The 18361-nt window shown below is 36.0% G+C and overlaps 2 protein-coding genes across 2 annotated transcripts; one reads left to right on the top strand and one right to left on the bottom strand.

Annotated features, from left to right (window-relative positions):
• LOC109949139 lies at window positions 3067-3934 on the top strand. Its single transcript, XM_020563601.1, has 2 exons — window positions 3067-3256; window positions 3332-3934. Exons 1-2 carry the CDS (start codon window positions 3104-3106, stop codon window positions 3548-3550), a joined length of 372 nt encoding a protein of 123 aa, XP_020419190.1. The 5' UTR covers window positions 3067-3103; the 3' UTR covers window positions 3551-3934.
• On the bottom strand, window positions 14951-18152 carry LOC18778071 (protein NLP6). Its single transcript, XM_007208960.2, has 4 exons — window positions 17448-18152; window positions 16146-16717; window positions 15906-15953; window positions 14951-15775 (listed from the first exon to the last, which is right to left on the bottom strand). Exons 1-4 carry the CDS (start codon window positions 17500-17502, stop codon window positions 15110-15112), a joined length of 1341 nt encoding a protein of 446 aa, XP_007209022.2. The 5' UTR covers window positions 17503-18152; the 3' UTR covers window positions 14951-15109.

Genomic DNA, 18361 nt, shown 5'->3' with positions numbered 1-18361 from the left:
AACGACACATAACATATGTCACATGATATATTACCGTAACACATAATAATATGCTGGAGAAGAAAATGGAACGCAAAAAGTAAGTGCGGACAGCCTATGAGGCAATTAGAAAAAGGTAATCCCAATTTTTAACCTAAAATTATTGTGCAACCTACGTCACAGAGTCACTGTTATTGTTTCATTGTTTCTTATAACAAAGTGACAGGCTTTTTACAGAGGCTAGTGGGGAAGTATCTTAATTAAAGGAGTTGTTAGCCTTTTTAAAATGCTAATTAGCTTGATTTGGTCATGAACTAAGCTTGTTTAGTTCTCAACAATGGAATATAATTATATAATTGTTTGAATTTTTTTTAAAGTTTTATTATTATATATAAGGGTGAAATATACATCTGGAAGTTGATGTTGGAATTATAAAATATGAATGTGAAGAAACTACTAATACACAGTTGTTTATTTGGACGCCATCGAATAAAATATAAGTAATTTGGATATAATTGGATCCATTAGTGACAGTGACAAATCCACTGCATCTATTAAGATAATGATTTACTGAACCATCAATAATTTAGTGATGCTAATTACCGTAATTAATAATTTGGTGACACAAAATCAATACGTTTACTTTTTCTGCAAATAGAAATTACCCATTTTGGTTGGCTTATATGGATCCACATCCACGCTTGTCCACTTGTCTCCCAGCAGCTTCTGTTTGTTTGGTAGCAGGTATGAGCTCCTCTTGTCTTTTGGGGAAATCACGGTTCACAAAGCCGCGTATCTTATCTTTCATTTGGACCTCAAGTTTATTCGGCAATGTTGTGGGATGAGATTTTACCAAACTCAAGAACATCCATACAAAAAAATATGCTGCAATTTTTTAGCCAAGGGATTGAACTAAGTTGGATAAAACGACACAATCAACATATGCTTATAAGAAGTTTAGTTCAACTTCTTGTTACGTATCCATATTCAGTACTTTAATTGCTTTGTACTTGTTTTCTTATCAAGAAAATATTATCGTTCTTTTATTTAAAAAAATCAAGAAATTTAGTTATGCATATGAAAAGGTTGATTTGATTTTGATAAGATTGTAAGAGAGTTTGGTTTTAATTATATTGTATATGCAAAGAAATGAGATAATCGAGAAGTTCAACATTAATATACCAATTAGTGCTAATCTAGTTTGTTTTAACTTTTAATCATGAAATATTGGTTACATATTAAAAACCTTAATGTTGATCATATGTGGCACATCCGAAGGCAGTCTCACGACTTTGGTTCTACCTTGGGCGCCTTTGACGCCACCGCCACCACCGGCACCAGCCGCGCAGCTGCCACCACAAGTTCCAGTACCGCCAACATGGAAGCCACCAACGCAAGAAGATTATGAAAAATGTTGGTCATCACTAACTGACATAGACAGATTAGTGGGAGACCTCATTTCTGCACTTTTAACTGGCGATTATAGTCGCATTGGACCAGATTGTTGCGCTGCCATTGATGGAATTGATCAGAATTGTTTTGGAGTGATGTTAGACCAGTTCAACAATAGATATTATGTTCCTGCCCTTAGACAAAGTTGCGCTGATCAAAGCTCTCCACCCAAGGCGCCTTCCAAAGCTTAATTACTTATTTGAATTTGTAGATCATATAGATCATCTGGCTAGGTTTCTTTTTAATTGTTCTTTTATGTTTTATAATTTTCTTCTTAATTGATCATATAGATCATCTGGCTAGGTAGTTTTTGTTTTATTGATTTAGAGGCATGTTTACAGCTTCTCAATTTGTCTTTTTAATTATGTTTATTTTTCATAAATTAGTTAAATGTTGAGTGTTCAATTTTTTGGTTATTGCCCAACACAATTAATTTTCTCATGCAGTCCTAGTCCTTCCTCTCCCCCCACCACCACCACCAAAAAAAAGAGAGAGGAACAAATGCAAAAAGGTATATATAATTCTGTATGCATAAAATTATTACATATACAAGATAAAAAAATAACATAAACAAAATGAATCACAGCTTAATTCATCAGTTTTTATTTACAATAAATAATCTATATCTGCTCGGGTAGGGATGGAATCGGTCGAATCGGGGGTGGGTATGCCATTTCCATCCCTGTTAAACTTTTTTTCCTCATTCCCGCCTTCATATCCGCAATATTCATATCGGGGATTCCTCATCCCAACCTTCATTGAGGAATGGGTTCCCCGACCCGCGCCATTATATAAGAAAAAATCAATATAAAACTACTTTGTTGAAAGAAAAAAAAAAGGACTAGAGCAAGATAATGATTATATTATATATATACAGAGAGCTTTCATTGAGGGATCCCTCAAATAAGCTTATTAGAGGGACACCCATTGTGGGGCCCACTCCGAATTGTATTTCACTAATCCAAACCATCTATTTTGTAGATACACATTCAAAGATCGTCTCTACAAAAAATCACTTGAATCCGATATCATTTGGCCATTCAATTGAGTTACTGAAATTTTAGTACTTTCATGAAGTACCATGTTCATTGATTTTGTAGAACACAATTGGATGTCGAAACGGTTTTCAATTTGTCTAATTTTTTGTAAGAATGATCTATGAATGAAGACCTAAAAAATAGATGGTTTGGATCATTGGAAAAAAAATTGTAGGGTACCCTAAATGGCATCCCTCAAATAAAATTATTTGAGGGATCCCTTTATAGAAAGGGACTATATATATATGGGTATTCTGCTGAATTGCCCCCTGAACTTGTACATAATGCTCAATTTACCCCCTGACCTTTTTTTTTAGCGAATTAAAGGCTCGAATTAAATTTTATTATCAATGTTCCCCCCACCGTCAAAATTCGAACATTTCATCCATTAGTCCGTCTATTTGACCCAAGTTGACGCTTGATTGAGGGTTATTTTCGTCATTAGGCGCGGATTGAATTAGCAACCTCTCCTCTCGCACACACTTCGCACTTCTCTTTCACATTGGTAGGGTAGGGTTAGAAAGGGACCGGTATTTGGGCGGGAAAAAGGACGAAATCGAAGGTTGGAATCGAGGGAATCTGAAAGGTGGCTGAGAGAGAGAGAGAGAGAGAGAGAGAGAGAGAGAGAGATAGAGATGAGGACGAACGCACATAGAGGGAGTTCAGAGTTGGAAGATGGCAATCCATGGATATTGCCATCACGGGTCTGCTACTGTGGGAAGGTTGCAAAAATTCAGACTTCGTGGACCTCTTCACATCCAGGACGAAGATTTTATGTTTGTGCGCAGGTGAGTTGAATTTTGAAGTTTGGGTTTCAAATTTGCAGTTTTGAATTTCCACCTTTTAAAACTGTGTGTTTGCAGAAACGTTGTCAAATGTGGGAGTGGGGTGACCCTGTTATGTGCAATAGATCTAAGCAAATAATTCCAGGACTGCTGAGGAGAATTAACAGTTTGGAAGCAGAAAAAAAGAAAGGGAATTCGAAGCTGAAAAACCCATGGTTTTGGGTGTCATTGTGCATGTTTGGGGTTATTTTGTGCTTGATTTTGAATGAAGATAAAGGCACAAATGGGCAGCTGTAGAAATGGATGGGTAGTTGGCATTTTGTAAGGGCTAGAAAGGGATGAGTGCTTGGCATTTTGTAATGGTTAGAAAGATGGGTAATTGGCAATTTGTAATGGTGAGAAAGAGATGGGTGATTGACTTTTTGTAAGGGTAAGAAAGGGTGTGTAATTGACAATGTAAGAACTGTTTTGGTGAATGAAAATGCAAGCTGTCATTTTGACCATTGAAATAGTAACTATCACACCAAATGAACTGCACTTCAAAGGCCAAAATATACAACATTTGAATTCACATGTGATTACATAAAAGCTTGTCCAAATTCAGTTTCAAAAATACATCTTCATCCATTCACTTCATATCAAAATCAGTTCAACAATATACTAGCAAACAGATTGCAAACCAAGATGATCTAGAACACCAAAATAAACATAACAACTCTTGAACCATTCACTTCAAATTGCTGACTAAACTCTCTATGGCCTTATTCGTTTTGCTGGAGATTTTAACCTAGGCCTTTTTGGAGAAGTTACCATAGGTTGAGGTTGTGAACTTGAACCTTGATGAGCTTGTGAACTTTGGGCAGGTTGTGGAGGAGCTTGTGACCTTGGGGCAGGTTGTGAAGGACCTTGTGAATGTGGGACAGATTGTGAAGGAGCTTGTTTACTTGGGGCAGTCCTGAAGGAGCTTGTGAACTTGGGGCAGGTCCTGAAGAAGCTTGTGAACTTTGGCCAGCTTGTGAATCAGCAAATAGATTGGTCTTCCTTATGACATAGGGGGACTGAGCTCCTCTTTTCACCTGTTCCAAGCATAGATCCCTTAAGCCTTCAATAATGCAATGATTGATTCAAAGCACACTACAATAATCCAAGTACTTACATTAAACTTTGGTCTGGCCTGAGTTTGTTGTTGTTCACTGACAACACCTCTGCCTCTCTTAACACCTCTGACAGTTGTTGTTCCACTTGCAGTTGTTCCACTTGCATTGACACTTGTAGTATCAACATCTCTATTACCAGTTGCAGCTCCTTTTCCCCTTGCACCTCTTCCCCTCACAGCTCCTCTTCCCCTTCTACCGCATCTTGCTCTACCTCTAGGTTGCCCCTTCATTGTCAAGAACAACAAAATCACATGTTAATATAGTAAAAACAGTCCAATCACATATTAACATAGCCATTTTCAACAAAAAGAAATATGTAAACAAACAAATTAAGAACAATTATAACCTGTCCAAGTTGGGGACAGCCAGCAAAATTGTGACCTTCTTGTCCACAGTTGCGGCATGTCATTACAATGCCATACCTTTTAAGTTTTGTTGCCCCTTTTGGTATTTCATCAGCTTCTCTATTTCTGCTAAGTTTGGGCCTTCCTGGTTGGATGGGATAAACAGGTGGCTTGATAGGTACATGCCCTGTTTTTCTCCAATATGCTTGACTAGGCATTGGAGATATATAGCCCTCATAAGCCCTATCATATGCCGGCCTTTTGTAGAGTGCATGCACAAAATCCAGAGGGCTGTGCTCACTCTTTGCTATTGAAGCCAAGGCATGTGGACAAGGAATTCCACTTAAGTCCCATTTTCTGCAGGTACATGTATGCCTTTCTAAATCCACAACAAACATAGCTCCCAACATGCTATTAACTCGATACTTCCCCCCACCAGCATACGAAGCTATGCAGTGGCCACTTTCAATTGAATTCTTTTCCACAATACCAAATATTCTTGGACCAACCTCATGGGGTCACACTGTCTCTCTAAGTCTAGCCATTCTAAGCATCAAGTAGGTTCTAATTCTCTCCAAAAGAGTAACAATGGGCTTATCTCTTGCTTCTAGAATTGCAGCATTAAAACACTCACACAAGTTGTTTAGAAGTATATCACACTTTGGGACTGTACTAAAGTGTGATCTACTGCAATGAGCAGCTGGTCTCTCCTGAAGCCACTTATAAGCTGCCTGAGATTGACCCAACATCTGCTCCATTTCAGCTTCAAATACAGGTATTGTTGTTGCCCTAGCTGCTGCCCACAACCTCTGCTTGAAAGCTGCACCAGTATGGCCTGCAAGCTTGAAATTATTGTGCAAGTGCCTCACACAATGCCTGTGCTCAGTATTGGGCATCAAAGCATGAAGGGCATTCCCCAAACCCTTTTGCTTATCAGTAATGAAAACTCATCCATTGCCATTTTCAATACCTACATCTTGAAAGAATATGTCAAAGAACCAACCCCAAGTCTCTGTATTTTCAACTTCAACAACCGCAAAAGCAATTGGATACATCCTATTATTTCCATCAATCCCAACTGCACTTAGAATCTATCCTGGATGAGAACCCTTAACATGGCACCCATCAAAACCCACAACTGGTCTACATCCTTCCACAAATCCCTTTTTAAGTGCTCCAAAACATACATAAATCCTCTTGAAAATAGGATTCTCACCTTGCAATTCAGTTTTCACAATAACAGTACTTCCAGGGTTATTGCTCTTTAACTCTTCACAATAATCCCACAACTTACCATATTGCTCTTCAATACTACCTAGAATTCTCTTTTTTGCAAAACTCTTGGCTTTATAAACTTGAGCCTCAGTTACATCTATGGCATAATGTTTCCTTATTAACTTCATGAAATCTGTCACTTTCATATTGGGATTATCTCTTAACTCCTCATCAAACCTCTTAGACATCCATGATGAAGTGGCATACTTGGTTCTTTGCCTCCTTCCACATGTATGCCTTGGAACATATGTCTTAATCCTTGTACTTGGACCTTTCCCCACATGAGAAGCATATAGCATCCAAGGACATGGAACCTTTTGTTTTTTATCTCCTTCACATTTGAGCCTCACCCTATTCGAATCATTCCTCACCCACTTCAATGGCCTTGCACATGAAACTGCATAATACCTTATTGCTTCCCTACACTGCTCCATGTTGGTAAATTCCATTCCCAAATGAAATGTTGGCTTCAGCAAATTAGATTCTCTTCTAAACTGCTTAAATCTAGGAGCTTTTCTTCTGCGGCTACGGTTTTTCACACCTTCACCCTCATCAGATTCTTCATCAAGACTTACAAGATCGTCGGTATTGTAGTCTTCACTGTCAACCTCACCAGGTTCTTCATTGTATTCATCATTTTCTTCATCAACTACATGTTTATCAAACAAGTTATCATCCTCTTCCAAGACTGTCTTCAACCCTTCTTCATCTGACTGCTCGAACTCGGAGTCAATCAACTCAATGTCTGTCTCACTGTCATCATCTTCAGCCTCTTCTACACTATCATCATCTTCAGCCTCATCATCTTCACTGTCATCTGCCTCATTATCTCCCTCCTTATGTACCTCATCATAACCATCATCATCTAAATCAACATCCACTTCTACAAACTGGTTCCCCAACTCACCAACATCAGTTTCAGTTTCAACTTCTACTTCCAACCCCAATTGTGGAGTAGATGCAAATGCCTGGCTCTCTGGGAAATGCGGTTGATTCTTATATGAGAGATATAAAGGTTGAACTCTAGAAGTAGGTGTATACTCCACAAACTCAACTACATGGGCATCTACTTCAATTGGAACAAACCCCCTTATTTTGTTCCAGTAGTGATACTGTATTTTTTTATGGTCATATCCTAGAGAGATAGCAACATCAAACAGGTCAAGCATTGACAGGTGGTCAGCATTACAGTTGTCTGCCCAAGTAACCTTACCCTGAACATACTTCCCCTCTGAAATATAACCTCCATGGTGAATTTCTAGGGAGAACAAATCTGGATCACTTAAAAAAAACAGAAAATTATATATAAAACCACTATTTTATCACACCAACTTTTCTTTACTGCCCAACTACCATTCTAAACTTCAAATTCACTCAGGTCCACCGATAATTATGCAGACAAAACAACACAAATGCTTCGGGACCACAAGTGTTTCATATTCAAAACAGCATATCAGACAACACCACAAAATGTGCAAACAACCGACCCCAAGGATCACACAAGCTTAAACAATTTCAAATTGGGAAAATCGATTACTTACTGTACTTGGGAGGAGGCCCTCTGTTCTGCACCTGCAAAGGCAACACATCCAGACTCATGCTGCGTCGAATCAACAGAGCCAAAAGAACCTTTATGAAAAAGCTTTCAGATTCCCTCGATTCCAACCTTTGATTTCGTCCTTTTTCCCGCCCAAATACCGGTCCCTTTCTAACCCTACCCTACCAATGTGAAAGAGAAGTGCGAAGTGTGTGAGAGAGGAGAGGTTGCTAATTCAATCCGCGCCTAATGACAAAAATAACCCTCAATCAAGCGTCAATGTGGGTCAAATAGACGGACTAATGGATGAAATGTTCGAATTTTGACGGTGGGGGAACATTGATAATAAAATTTAATTCGAGCCTTTAATTCGCTAAAAAAAAAGGTCAGGGAGTAAATTGAGTATTATGTACAAGTTCAGGGGGCAATTCATCAGAATACCCTATATATATAAATGTTTACATATTAAATGAAAGTTAACTAAATATATAAATAGTGTGGCTTAAAATTTATATAAATTATATAAATATATAATAAATAATAAAAAATATAAAACTTAGTCGGCACAATCACGTTAATAGCATGTTTATATATATATAATATGGATCGACAATAGTAATATTTCCCCCTCAACTTGGCAATATGATGGGTGGGATGATCTCAAATTAAACTTGTAGAGGAGCCTGGGATATATGCTAGAGATTAGGGGATTTATTGATAGCTTGTAAATCACAACAATAGTAATATTTCCCCTTCAACACCAACATGGGATATATGTTAGAGATTAGATTACAAAAATGTAACAGTTGAACTTTAGATAAACATGAAAATCATATCCCCTATTGGATTTCATTGAACATGTAAAGGGAGATTCTCACTATAGTTATCTTAATTATAAAATAAGATATTGAGATAGCTAGTCATATATCCATTCTTAGTACTAAAACTATAAGTAAACCTTACATCATTTAATTTCTATAAACATACCCTAAAAATGATAATTAGCCCTATTGAATTGAATTTTAATTATTAAATTACTTTGATGCCCTATTGAGTGTTTTGGGCTTTTTTATGAGGTTTTTGGGTTGGTTTTGTTTTAAAAGATCAATGTCAGTTTTGTAATTTAAAAAAAGTTAAAAGCCTTTTTGTTATGTTATAAATGGATTTTGGGTGTGTTTCTAAAGTCCATTTCATATAGGCTTTTTTTATAATTTCAGTTCCTATATTGGATATTATAGTGAATCTTCCTAAGATATTTTCCAAGCATCTTATGCACTATCATGGCTTCAAGTTAAGAGAATATCACAGAGTGAGTTGCGGAAGGAACAGAGCTACACAGGGAGATGGGTTATGAAGTCGTAGAGGAAGAGAGTGAATAAGATTGCTAGGAAATAGACATGAAATCAAATTAATGAAGAGAGATAATCGAAAAACAATAAGAAGAGTTTTCCTATTTAAACTCCACACTTTTTTTGGTTCACCTCAATACTTAAATAATTAAACTCTTAAGTTTTATTATTATGTAAAAAGACAAAAAAGATCATCCAACTACACCCTCATCTACACAAACTCATCTACACCCTATTGTCATATTACTATCCTCTTTCACTCCAAGAAACCAATTACACTCTCATCTTCTCTATCAAAACCTCCTAGTTCATTCTCAAATTTTTAATAATAACAATAATAAAAAAATAATTGTGCTACTACATTTGATAATGATGTTTTTATCTCTTTAAATAAAGTGAGGTTGAAATGAACTTAGAGTGGTGAGGAACAAGATAGCAGAATGTGGGGTGTAAAACATACATCTGAAAGTTGATGTTGGAATTATAAAATATGGATATCAAGAAACTACTAATACACAGTTGTTTATTTGGACGCCATCGAATAAAATATAAACAATTTGGATATAATTGGATCCATTAGTGACAATGACAAATCCACTGCATCAATAATTTAGATGCTAATTACCATAATTAATAATTTGGTGACACAAAATCAATACGTTTACTTTTTCTGCAAATAGAAATTACCGATTTTGGTTGGCTTATATGGATTCACATCCACACTTGTCCACTTGTCTTCCAGCAGCTTCTGTTTGTTTGGTAGCAGGTATGAGCTCCTCCTGTCTTTTGGGGAAATCACGGTTCACAAAGCCGCGTATCTGATCTTTCATTTGGACCTCAAGTTTATTCGGCAATGTTGTGGGATGAGATTTTACCAAACTCAAAAACATCCACACTAAAAATATGACGCAATTTTTTTAGCCAAGGGACTAAGTTGGATAAAACGACACAATCAACATATGCTTATAAGAAGTTTAGTTCAACTTCTTGTTGCATATTCATATTCAGTATTTCAGTTGCTTTATACTTATTTTTTTATAAAAAAATACTATTGCTCTTTTATTTAAAAAAAACCAAAGAGCTTAGTTATGCATATCAAAAAGTTGATTTGTTTTTTTATAGGGTTGTAAGAGAGTTTGGTTTTAATTATATTGTATATGCGAAGAAATGGGATCATCGAGAAGTTCAACGTTAATATACCAATTAGTGCTAATCTAGTTTGTTTTAACTTTTAATCACGGGATATTGGTTATGTATTGAAAACCATTTTGTAATTTTGATGAGTTTGGAGTTGAAGTATGATTAAAATGAACTGCTAATTTGATAAGTGTTTTAGTGTTTTACATAAAAATGCAAGCTTAGGTTGTAAACCAGTCCAACTCTACTTGATAAACTATAAAAAGACCTCGCTACGAGAGTAACATGCATAAGCAATTGATTTGAGAGCAAATATCATTGATCAATATGAAGATTTCAATTTCCATTGTGTTGCTTTTTGTGTGCTCGGCATTGCTGTTCAATGTAGGGTTAGGAAGACATAACCTTAATGTTGATCATGAGGCACATCCGAAGGTAGTCTCACGACTTTAGTTCTACCTTGGACTGCCTTTGACGCTACCGCCACCACCAGCACCAGCTGCGCAGCTGCCACGACGAGTTCCAGCACTGCCAACATGGAAGCCACCAAGAAGATTATGAAAAATGTTGGTCATCACTAACTAACATGGACAGATTAGTGGGAGACCTAATTTCTGCACTTTTAACTGGCGATTATAGTCACATTGGACCAGATTGTTGCGCTGCCATCGATGGAATTGATAAGTTTGTTGAAGAATGAGTCCCACATCGGAAACTTGATTAAATAAAATACAATATATAATGAAAGGTTCCACTACTAATATCACCTAGCCTTTTGTGATAAAACCTCATACCCACTAAACTTTATAGGTGGTTAAGTTGAGGATAATATTGGTGTTGTTAGTAGTGGGCCGCTGACCCGTCTCTCTGAATTTAACATGGTATCACAGGGTTTTTGTTCTGTCTTACCTACTGCCGTACTCACAGGGTTTTTGGGTTTGTCAGTTGTTTCAATTGTGGTTTATGACTCGCTTGTCAAGTTGGGCGTGCGGTATCTTTGTACTTGTATAAATACTTTCATATTGGAGAATACTAAAAATATGAGCATATCTGAATTTTTGCACTACTTTATTTAACTTGGTATCAGAGCGGGTTGATTGACTGCGCCTGAATTGGGCCTTTACCCTTACCTCAACGGCTTCAATGTTTGACTTCAATGTGAACTTGGCTCAACATGTGGCCTGCTATGTGGTGGTCTCATGTAAGGGGGCGTGTTGAAGAATGAGTCCCACATCGAAAACTTGATTAAATAAAATAAAATATTTAATGAATGGTTCCCCTACTAATATCACCGAGACCTTTTGTGATAAAACCTCACACCTATCGGGCTTTGTAAGTGGTTAAGTTGGGGACAATATTGGTGTTGTTAGTAGTGGGCGGCTGACTCACCTCTCTGAATTTAACATTGTTTTGGCTTGATGTTAGACTAGTTCAACAATAGATATTATATGTTCCTGCTCTTAGGCCTTCTCCAACTCATGATGGGCTAAACCCAAATTCCCCCCCTCCAAAAAGTGACTATTTGGGTTTTGCCCGGACTCAAATTGTTTTTTCTCCCAACCCTACGGACTCAAATTTTAAGTCCGCAACTTTATTAAATTGTTTAAGAATGGTTTAAGTCTAATTTTTTTTTTTTATGGATAACTTTTCTTCATTCAATCTTTTTAAATAACTTCATAATTAAATTTTTTGAACAATTTAACCTAAAAAAATTAAAATTCCACAAATATAATTTTATTTCAAAAGAAAACACACAACATAATTCTAAAAGAAAGGAGATTGATGAGATTGATAAAGGAAAAATAAATTGAGAAATAGATAAAATATTTTGGGTAGATTATTTGATAAATGGATGGGTATTTGTAGAGTTTAGAGTGAGTTTTGGGTTGAATCTGATCTAGATTAATTTAAAATATTATTTTGACAGTTGGATTTAAATTTCAGTTGTTGGATCTTTTTTTTTTACCATTAAAATAGCTTAGATTTAATCCCCATCGTTGATTTAAGTTATATGTATATTAAAAATTTTTAAAAAAACGAACAACAAATAATTTCAAATGTTGCAATGGCAACTCAATGGGGCTTTGACAAGTGGCGCTTGTGGAAGACAAGATGGCAGCAGCAAAAATGAAGGTGGGGGCCACAAAGGAATCTTTGCACATGGGGCTGTTGAGATGTGCAGTGGGCTCCATTGAATTGTGTTGGGTCCAGGCAATACTTGGACCCATATTTGGGTCCAAATTTGGGTTTTTCCAAATTTTGGGTCTTTCATTTTCTTGGGTTGGGAGAGGTTTTTGGCAATATTTTGGGTTTGAGTCCTTGGGTTGGAGATGGCCTTAGACAAAGTTGCGCTGATCAACGCTCTCCACCCGAGGCACCTTCCAAAGCTTAATTAGTTATTTGAATTAGTAGATCATATAGATCATCTAGCTAGGTTTCTTTTAATTGTTCTTTCATGGTTTAGAATTTTCTTTTTAATTGATCATATAGATCATCTAGCTAGGTAGTTTTTTGTTTTTTGTTTTCTTTGTTTTATTAATTTAGAGGCATATTTACAGCTTGCTCAAATTGAAATGACTAAATACATGTCTTTTTAATTATGTTTATTTTTCATAAATTAGTTAAATGTTGAGTTTTCAATTTTTTGGTTATTGCCCTACACAATTAATTTTCTCATGCAGTCCTAAGTCCTTCCTCTCAAAAGAAGGAACAAATGCAAAAAGGTATATATATAATTTTGTATGCATAAAATTATTACATATACAAGAGAACAACATAACAGAAACAAAATGAAACACTAAGGGGGATATTTAGGAAAAATGTTGCCGTTAATTATCATAAATAATCACAGCTCAATTCATCAGTTTTTATTTACAATAAATAATCTATATCTCGAATCGGGGTTGGGTATGCCATTCTCATTCCCGTTAAGCTTTTTTTCCCATCCCCGCCTTCATACCCGCAATATCTCATCTCCACCTTCATTGGGGAATAGATTCCCCGACCCGCCCCATTACATAAGAAAAAATTAATATAAAACTACTTTGTTGAAAGGAAAAAAAAAAAAGGGACTAAAGCAAGATAATGATTATATATATATATATATAGACACACATATATAAGACAATATAAGAATGTTTACATGTTAAGTGGAAGTTAACTAAATATATAGGCTTAAAATATATAAACTTAGTCGGCAGAATCACTTTAATAGTAATATTTCCCCTTCAACTTGGCAATATGATGGGTAGGACTATCTCAAATTAAACTTGTAGAGGAGCCTGAGATATATGCTAGAGATTAGGGGATTTATTGATAGCTTGTAAATCACAACAATAGTAATATTTCCCCTTCAACACCAATATGGGATATATGCTAGAGATTAGATTACAAAAATATAACAGTTGAGCTTTAGATAAACATGAAAATCATATCCCCTATTGGATTTCATTGAATATGTAAAGGGAGATTCTCACTATAGTTATCTTAATTAGTGCAATAAGATATTTTCCAAGCATCTTATGTACTATCATGGCTTCAAGTTAAGAGAATATCACAGAGGGAGTTGTGGAAGGGACAGAGCTGCACAGGGAGATGGGTTATGAAGTCGTATGGGAAATAGACATGAAATCAAATTAAATAAGAGAGATAATCGGAAAAAAAGAAAGAAAGAAGAGTTTCTAAAAGGTTATCCAATAAAATACTTAACCTTAGTACATCTATACACACACACTACCACTCTTCATATTAAGTTTTAGAAAAACACAAACTCATCTACACCTTATCGTCATATTACTATCCTCTTTCACTCCAAGAAACCAACTCCACTCTCATCTTCTCTATCAAAACCTCATAGTTCATTCTCAAATTGTTAATAATAAAATAATTGTGCTACTACATTTGATAATGGTGTTTTTATCTCTTTAAGTAATGTGAGGTTGAGATGAACTTAGAGTGGTGAGGGGCAAGATAGCGGAGTGTGGGGTGTGAGATTGATGAGTGTTTTTTGTTTTTTTGTTGAGTGTGTATTTAGAGGTAATTTGGAAAAATAGTGGGGTTTTCTTAAGAATTGTGAAAATTTGAATTAAAAGTTGGGGTGAACAAAGAGAAGTGCGGGGTTTAAATAGAAAAGCTATTAAAAAAAAATTAAGAATACGAGGGAGAGGAGTTTTAGAAGTTCGTATTTGTTGCCAATAAAGTAATAAATGAAAAATTAAGTGCATCTTAAATGAATTATGAACCATTAGATTGGGATAGATCTAAGGGCTGAAGATATGTGTAAAAAGGTGTGGTTTTATGTATGTCCCCCGATCCTGACCTATATATATATAGCTTCCATTGAGGGATTTCTCAAATAAGTTTATTTGATGGACACCCCTTGTAGGGCCTACTCTAGATTGTATTTCACTAATCTAAATCGTCTTTTTTGTAAATAATCATTTAAAGATAATATATACAAAAAATCACTTGAATTTGATATCATTGGACCACTCAATTGAATTATTGAAATTTTAGTACTTTCTTGAGCGTTCATTGATTTTGTAACACACAATTGGATATCGAAACGGTTTCCGATTTGTCTAATTTTTTGCAAATGATGATCTATGAATGCATACTTTAAAAAATAAAAAAAAAATAGTTTGGATAGTTGAAGAAAAAAAAATCGTAGGGAACCCTAAAGGGTGTCTCTCGATAGAAGGAGACTATATATATATATATATATATATATATTCTAAACGGGGAGGGTTCAGATTGGGGATTCAAATATCATCTCCATCCCTCCCCGAACACCATACTCAACAAATTCCCCGTACCCGTCCCCATACCCATTTTTTATCCATTAGGGTGTTTTGGGTTCATGTTGTTCTTTTTACCCCCTTAACAAAAGAAGCAAAAAATTTACAAATATTATGCAAAATAATTTTTATTTGGAAAGAAACAACACAAGAAGCTCTCTTGTTTTTAACAAAAATTTAAAATTTAAAATAAAATAAAGGAGAATCTAGCTGCACCATCTCTTCTCCATTAGGTAAGGCAGGCCCTGGTTGTGTTTCCGCTTAACGGGGTATACGTATACATTCAAGTCTTGAGTCAAGTCCCTTGTTTGTAGAAGCTTGAACCATTTCGACAAGCCCTTCCTCTTCAAGTATAATTCCAGAAGCAACCTTGAGACTCTGGAAATGATTCTTTATTATTGCCAATAAGAAGCCCAACAAAGTTTGTTGTTCATAACTGTCTGTGATGCTCGGGGGAAGAAAAAATTCTAGAATGTAATCATCATTTCCAGTATGAGTGCTCTGTAAGCAGATTGCAAAACAGCTGGTTAACTTAAACATGCGTGCGTAGTGTACTAAAGGGTAATCAGTTTTGCAGAACTGGGTAATGTCTCTGCAGAAGCATGCGTTACGGGACAAAAATGCCCTCCCAGCAACCCCTTGACCCTTTTGTAAGTGATGCTCAACACAGGCCTCTCGAAAATGCCACATAGGAGCATCGACGATGTAGAAGGCCGCATCGGTTGTGGAAATGCAGACCTGTTCCATGCAACTACCATCAAAGCTAGTACAGCTCTTCTTCAGGCCACCACCATAAGCCAAAACATTGCGATGCATACAAGGAACCCAGGTCTGAGCAAGCGGTAATTTGTGAGTTTCACACACCACTGTCAGTATCTCCAAGATTTCCGTCAATGCAGTTTGGCGACCATCATTGCATATTTGAATCTGGTTACAAGAAGTGCCAAGCATATATCTTTGAGAATGGAGGAGGAGGAAATGATAGAAGAAATCCATATTTACTTTCTTGTGTTCCAAAAGAACACCAAATTAGGCACACATTGTTATTGCTGCTCACCTGCATGCTTGTATGATCCAATATCTCTGAACTTTTCAGACTTACTGCCTGCAGGAGAAATGAAATTTTTTCACTGACAAACCTCTTCATGTTTGAAGCTCACTCATATAACCGTATTAGTATTCAAATGAAAACAAAAGCCATCAATTTACCAAGTAAGTACACTAAGCTTGTTTAAATAAGAGCATGACACAATATGTAATACTAATATATGCTCAGAAAATAAAATAATAAACCAACCTCAAGTGCTTTGCAAACTTTATCAACCTCAGAAGCATAGCTGATCTTCGGAGAAGTCATTATGAGCTCAAGAACACCAACACAGGACCGTCCAGAGGGTTCAAACACGGGCAAAGCTAAGGTTCCCTGAACATTGTAATGCTGAGCATGTCCAAGCCGTGGATACTCTTTGATGGAGTAGTACTGAACATTTGGGGTCCATTCTGGCAATTTTTGCTGGAAAACACGGCCAGGGAGCCCAAGCATTCCATCACTCTCTCCATCCACAGAAAACATATACATCAGAGAAGCCATCCTATACTGATGAAGTCCATTAGTATGAGGATCAAGAACAAAGGGTTGCCCAGAAGTTGTGAGCACATACCGACCCCCATTCTTCACTGGTGCCCAAAACTGAGCTAGAACATGTTGGTCAGTCAATTCCTTGAGCTGTCTCAGAGCTTGAGTGATCTTCTCTTTAATTAAGCAATAAGCATTAGGATTTTCAACAGGTTCCAGTCCCAAAAAGGGGGATGTAAGCATTCTTCTGTCCTCATTCTCTCTTGGTATTTCCCTTCCCGGATCAGGAATACCTGCAGTTTTGTGATATTTTAAGAGAGAAAACTCAAATGACTGAACCTCAACAACTGCAAAATGCTAACTGAAGCAATATGTTTGGTGGTTTGTAACCGGATATCAGAAAGTAAGCCAACGAAATTTGTTTTCAATTCCTAGGAATTTCAGGCCAAAAAGACAAAAGTTCCCATAAACTTTTTATTTTTTAGATGGTTGACTTCAAATTCTAAGAATATTCAGACCAGATAGAATTAAACAAAGATAAATGAACAAGGAGAACTCATTTCAGAGGAACCAAGGTCTCCGAATTCAATTCCTGGCCCAGCAGGAATGTAAAAATGCAACCTTTTCAGTATATCAAGGTCTCTTTAGTTGCAGAGAATTGAGAAACGAGTAAAGGAAACACTTTTTGACCCTTAACTATTTTGTTGTTTAATTCTAACAGTACAATTTTATTGCTCAATACCAAATAAATGTTTAAAGTCAGGAAAAAAATCTATTTATATATATATAAAAAATTATTAAAAGGACACGACCGCCTAGGCGGCCGCCTAGCCGCCTAGGCCGATTTTTCGAACACTGCCCAGGAAAGCATTTGTTCAGCTGAGTTCTATGATTATCACAGTGAACATACAAATTTCTAAAAGATTTCTGATTCAGAAAAACCAAATTCAATGGTAAGACAGAAAACTGATCAACCCAGAAAAGAAAAAAACAAAAGAACACAACCCAGTATGAAAAACTCACAGGAACTGAATTGAGGACGGTCAGAAAAAGCATCGAGGTCAAGATCAAACTCCATAAGCGCAGCTTCTCTGTCGTCCACTATGTTCTTTGACTTTGGCGGAATGGCTTGAGTTTGGCTTTCCTCTTCTGGCTCGACCAGTTTCTGGGAAAGCAGTGATTTTTCTTTCGTTTTCCGGGAAAGTTGTCTCTCTAGGAACAAAGATTTTGAGAGGAAGAGAAGGATTCAGTAATGGTAATAATCTGCGGGGTCGGTATGATTCCATGGAATCCATTAGTTGTTTTTTAAGTTTTTTTACAACTTGCAGTTGAGACTAGAGAGTGAATATAGTATTCCGGGGAATAATCATCTGTTCAACTGCCAAATAAGTCTACAACTTGGAACTTGTTTGTTCTTTTTCTATTATTCTTTATTTTTACTAAGTACGGTAACATACCGTGATATGTGTGGAATTATAAATTTATTAGAGTAGTCCGACTAGTTTAGATGTTCTTTTTTTTTTTTTTTTTTTTTTTTTATTAAAAATGATTGTTGATATATCATGTATAATGTGTCGATATTATTTTCGGCAACAAAATATATCGATATGTTATCGATACTTTTTCGACAATATCGCACATAAAATTTATGTCTATGAGGGAATCTTACATGCAATCTGGGATATATTCCTTTGTTTGTAGCACTTGTCACATAATAAGTGTAAAGAAATATACTCCTCGTGAGACATCAGATTTTCTCATAAACCTATATTATAACACACATATAATTTTAGAGTTTATAGCAAAAGATTTAGTAATAAGTATGCATGCAATTCTTCAATTTTACAAATATTATAATTTGAATGAACTTATAACGACACATAACATATGTCACATGATATTACCGTAACACATAATAATATGCCGGAGAAAAAGAT

Source organism: Prunus persica, chromosome G5 (assembly GCF_000346465.2).
Source record: "Prunus persica cultivar Lovell chromosome G5, Prunus_persica_NCBIv2, whole genome shotgun sequence".
NCBI classification, from domain to species: domain Eukaryota; kingdom Viridiplantae; phylum Streptophyta; class Magnoliopsida; order Rosales; family Rosaceae; genus Prunus; species Prunus persica.
This window is presented reverse-complemented; position numbering and strand designations above follow the sequence as displayed.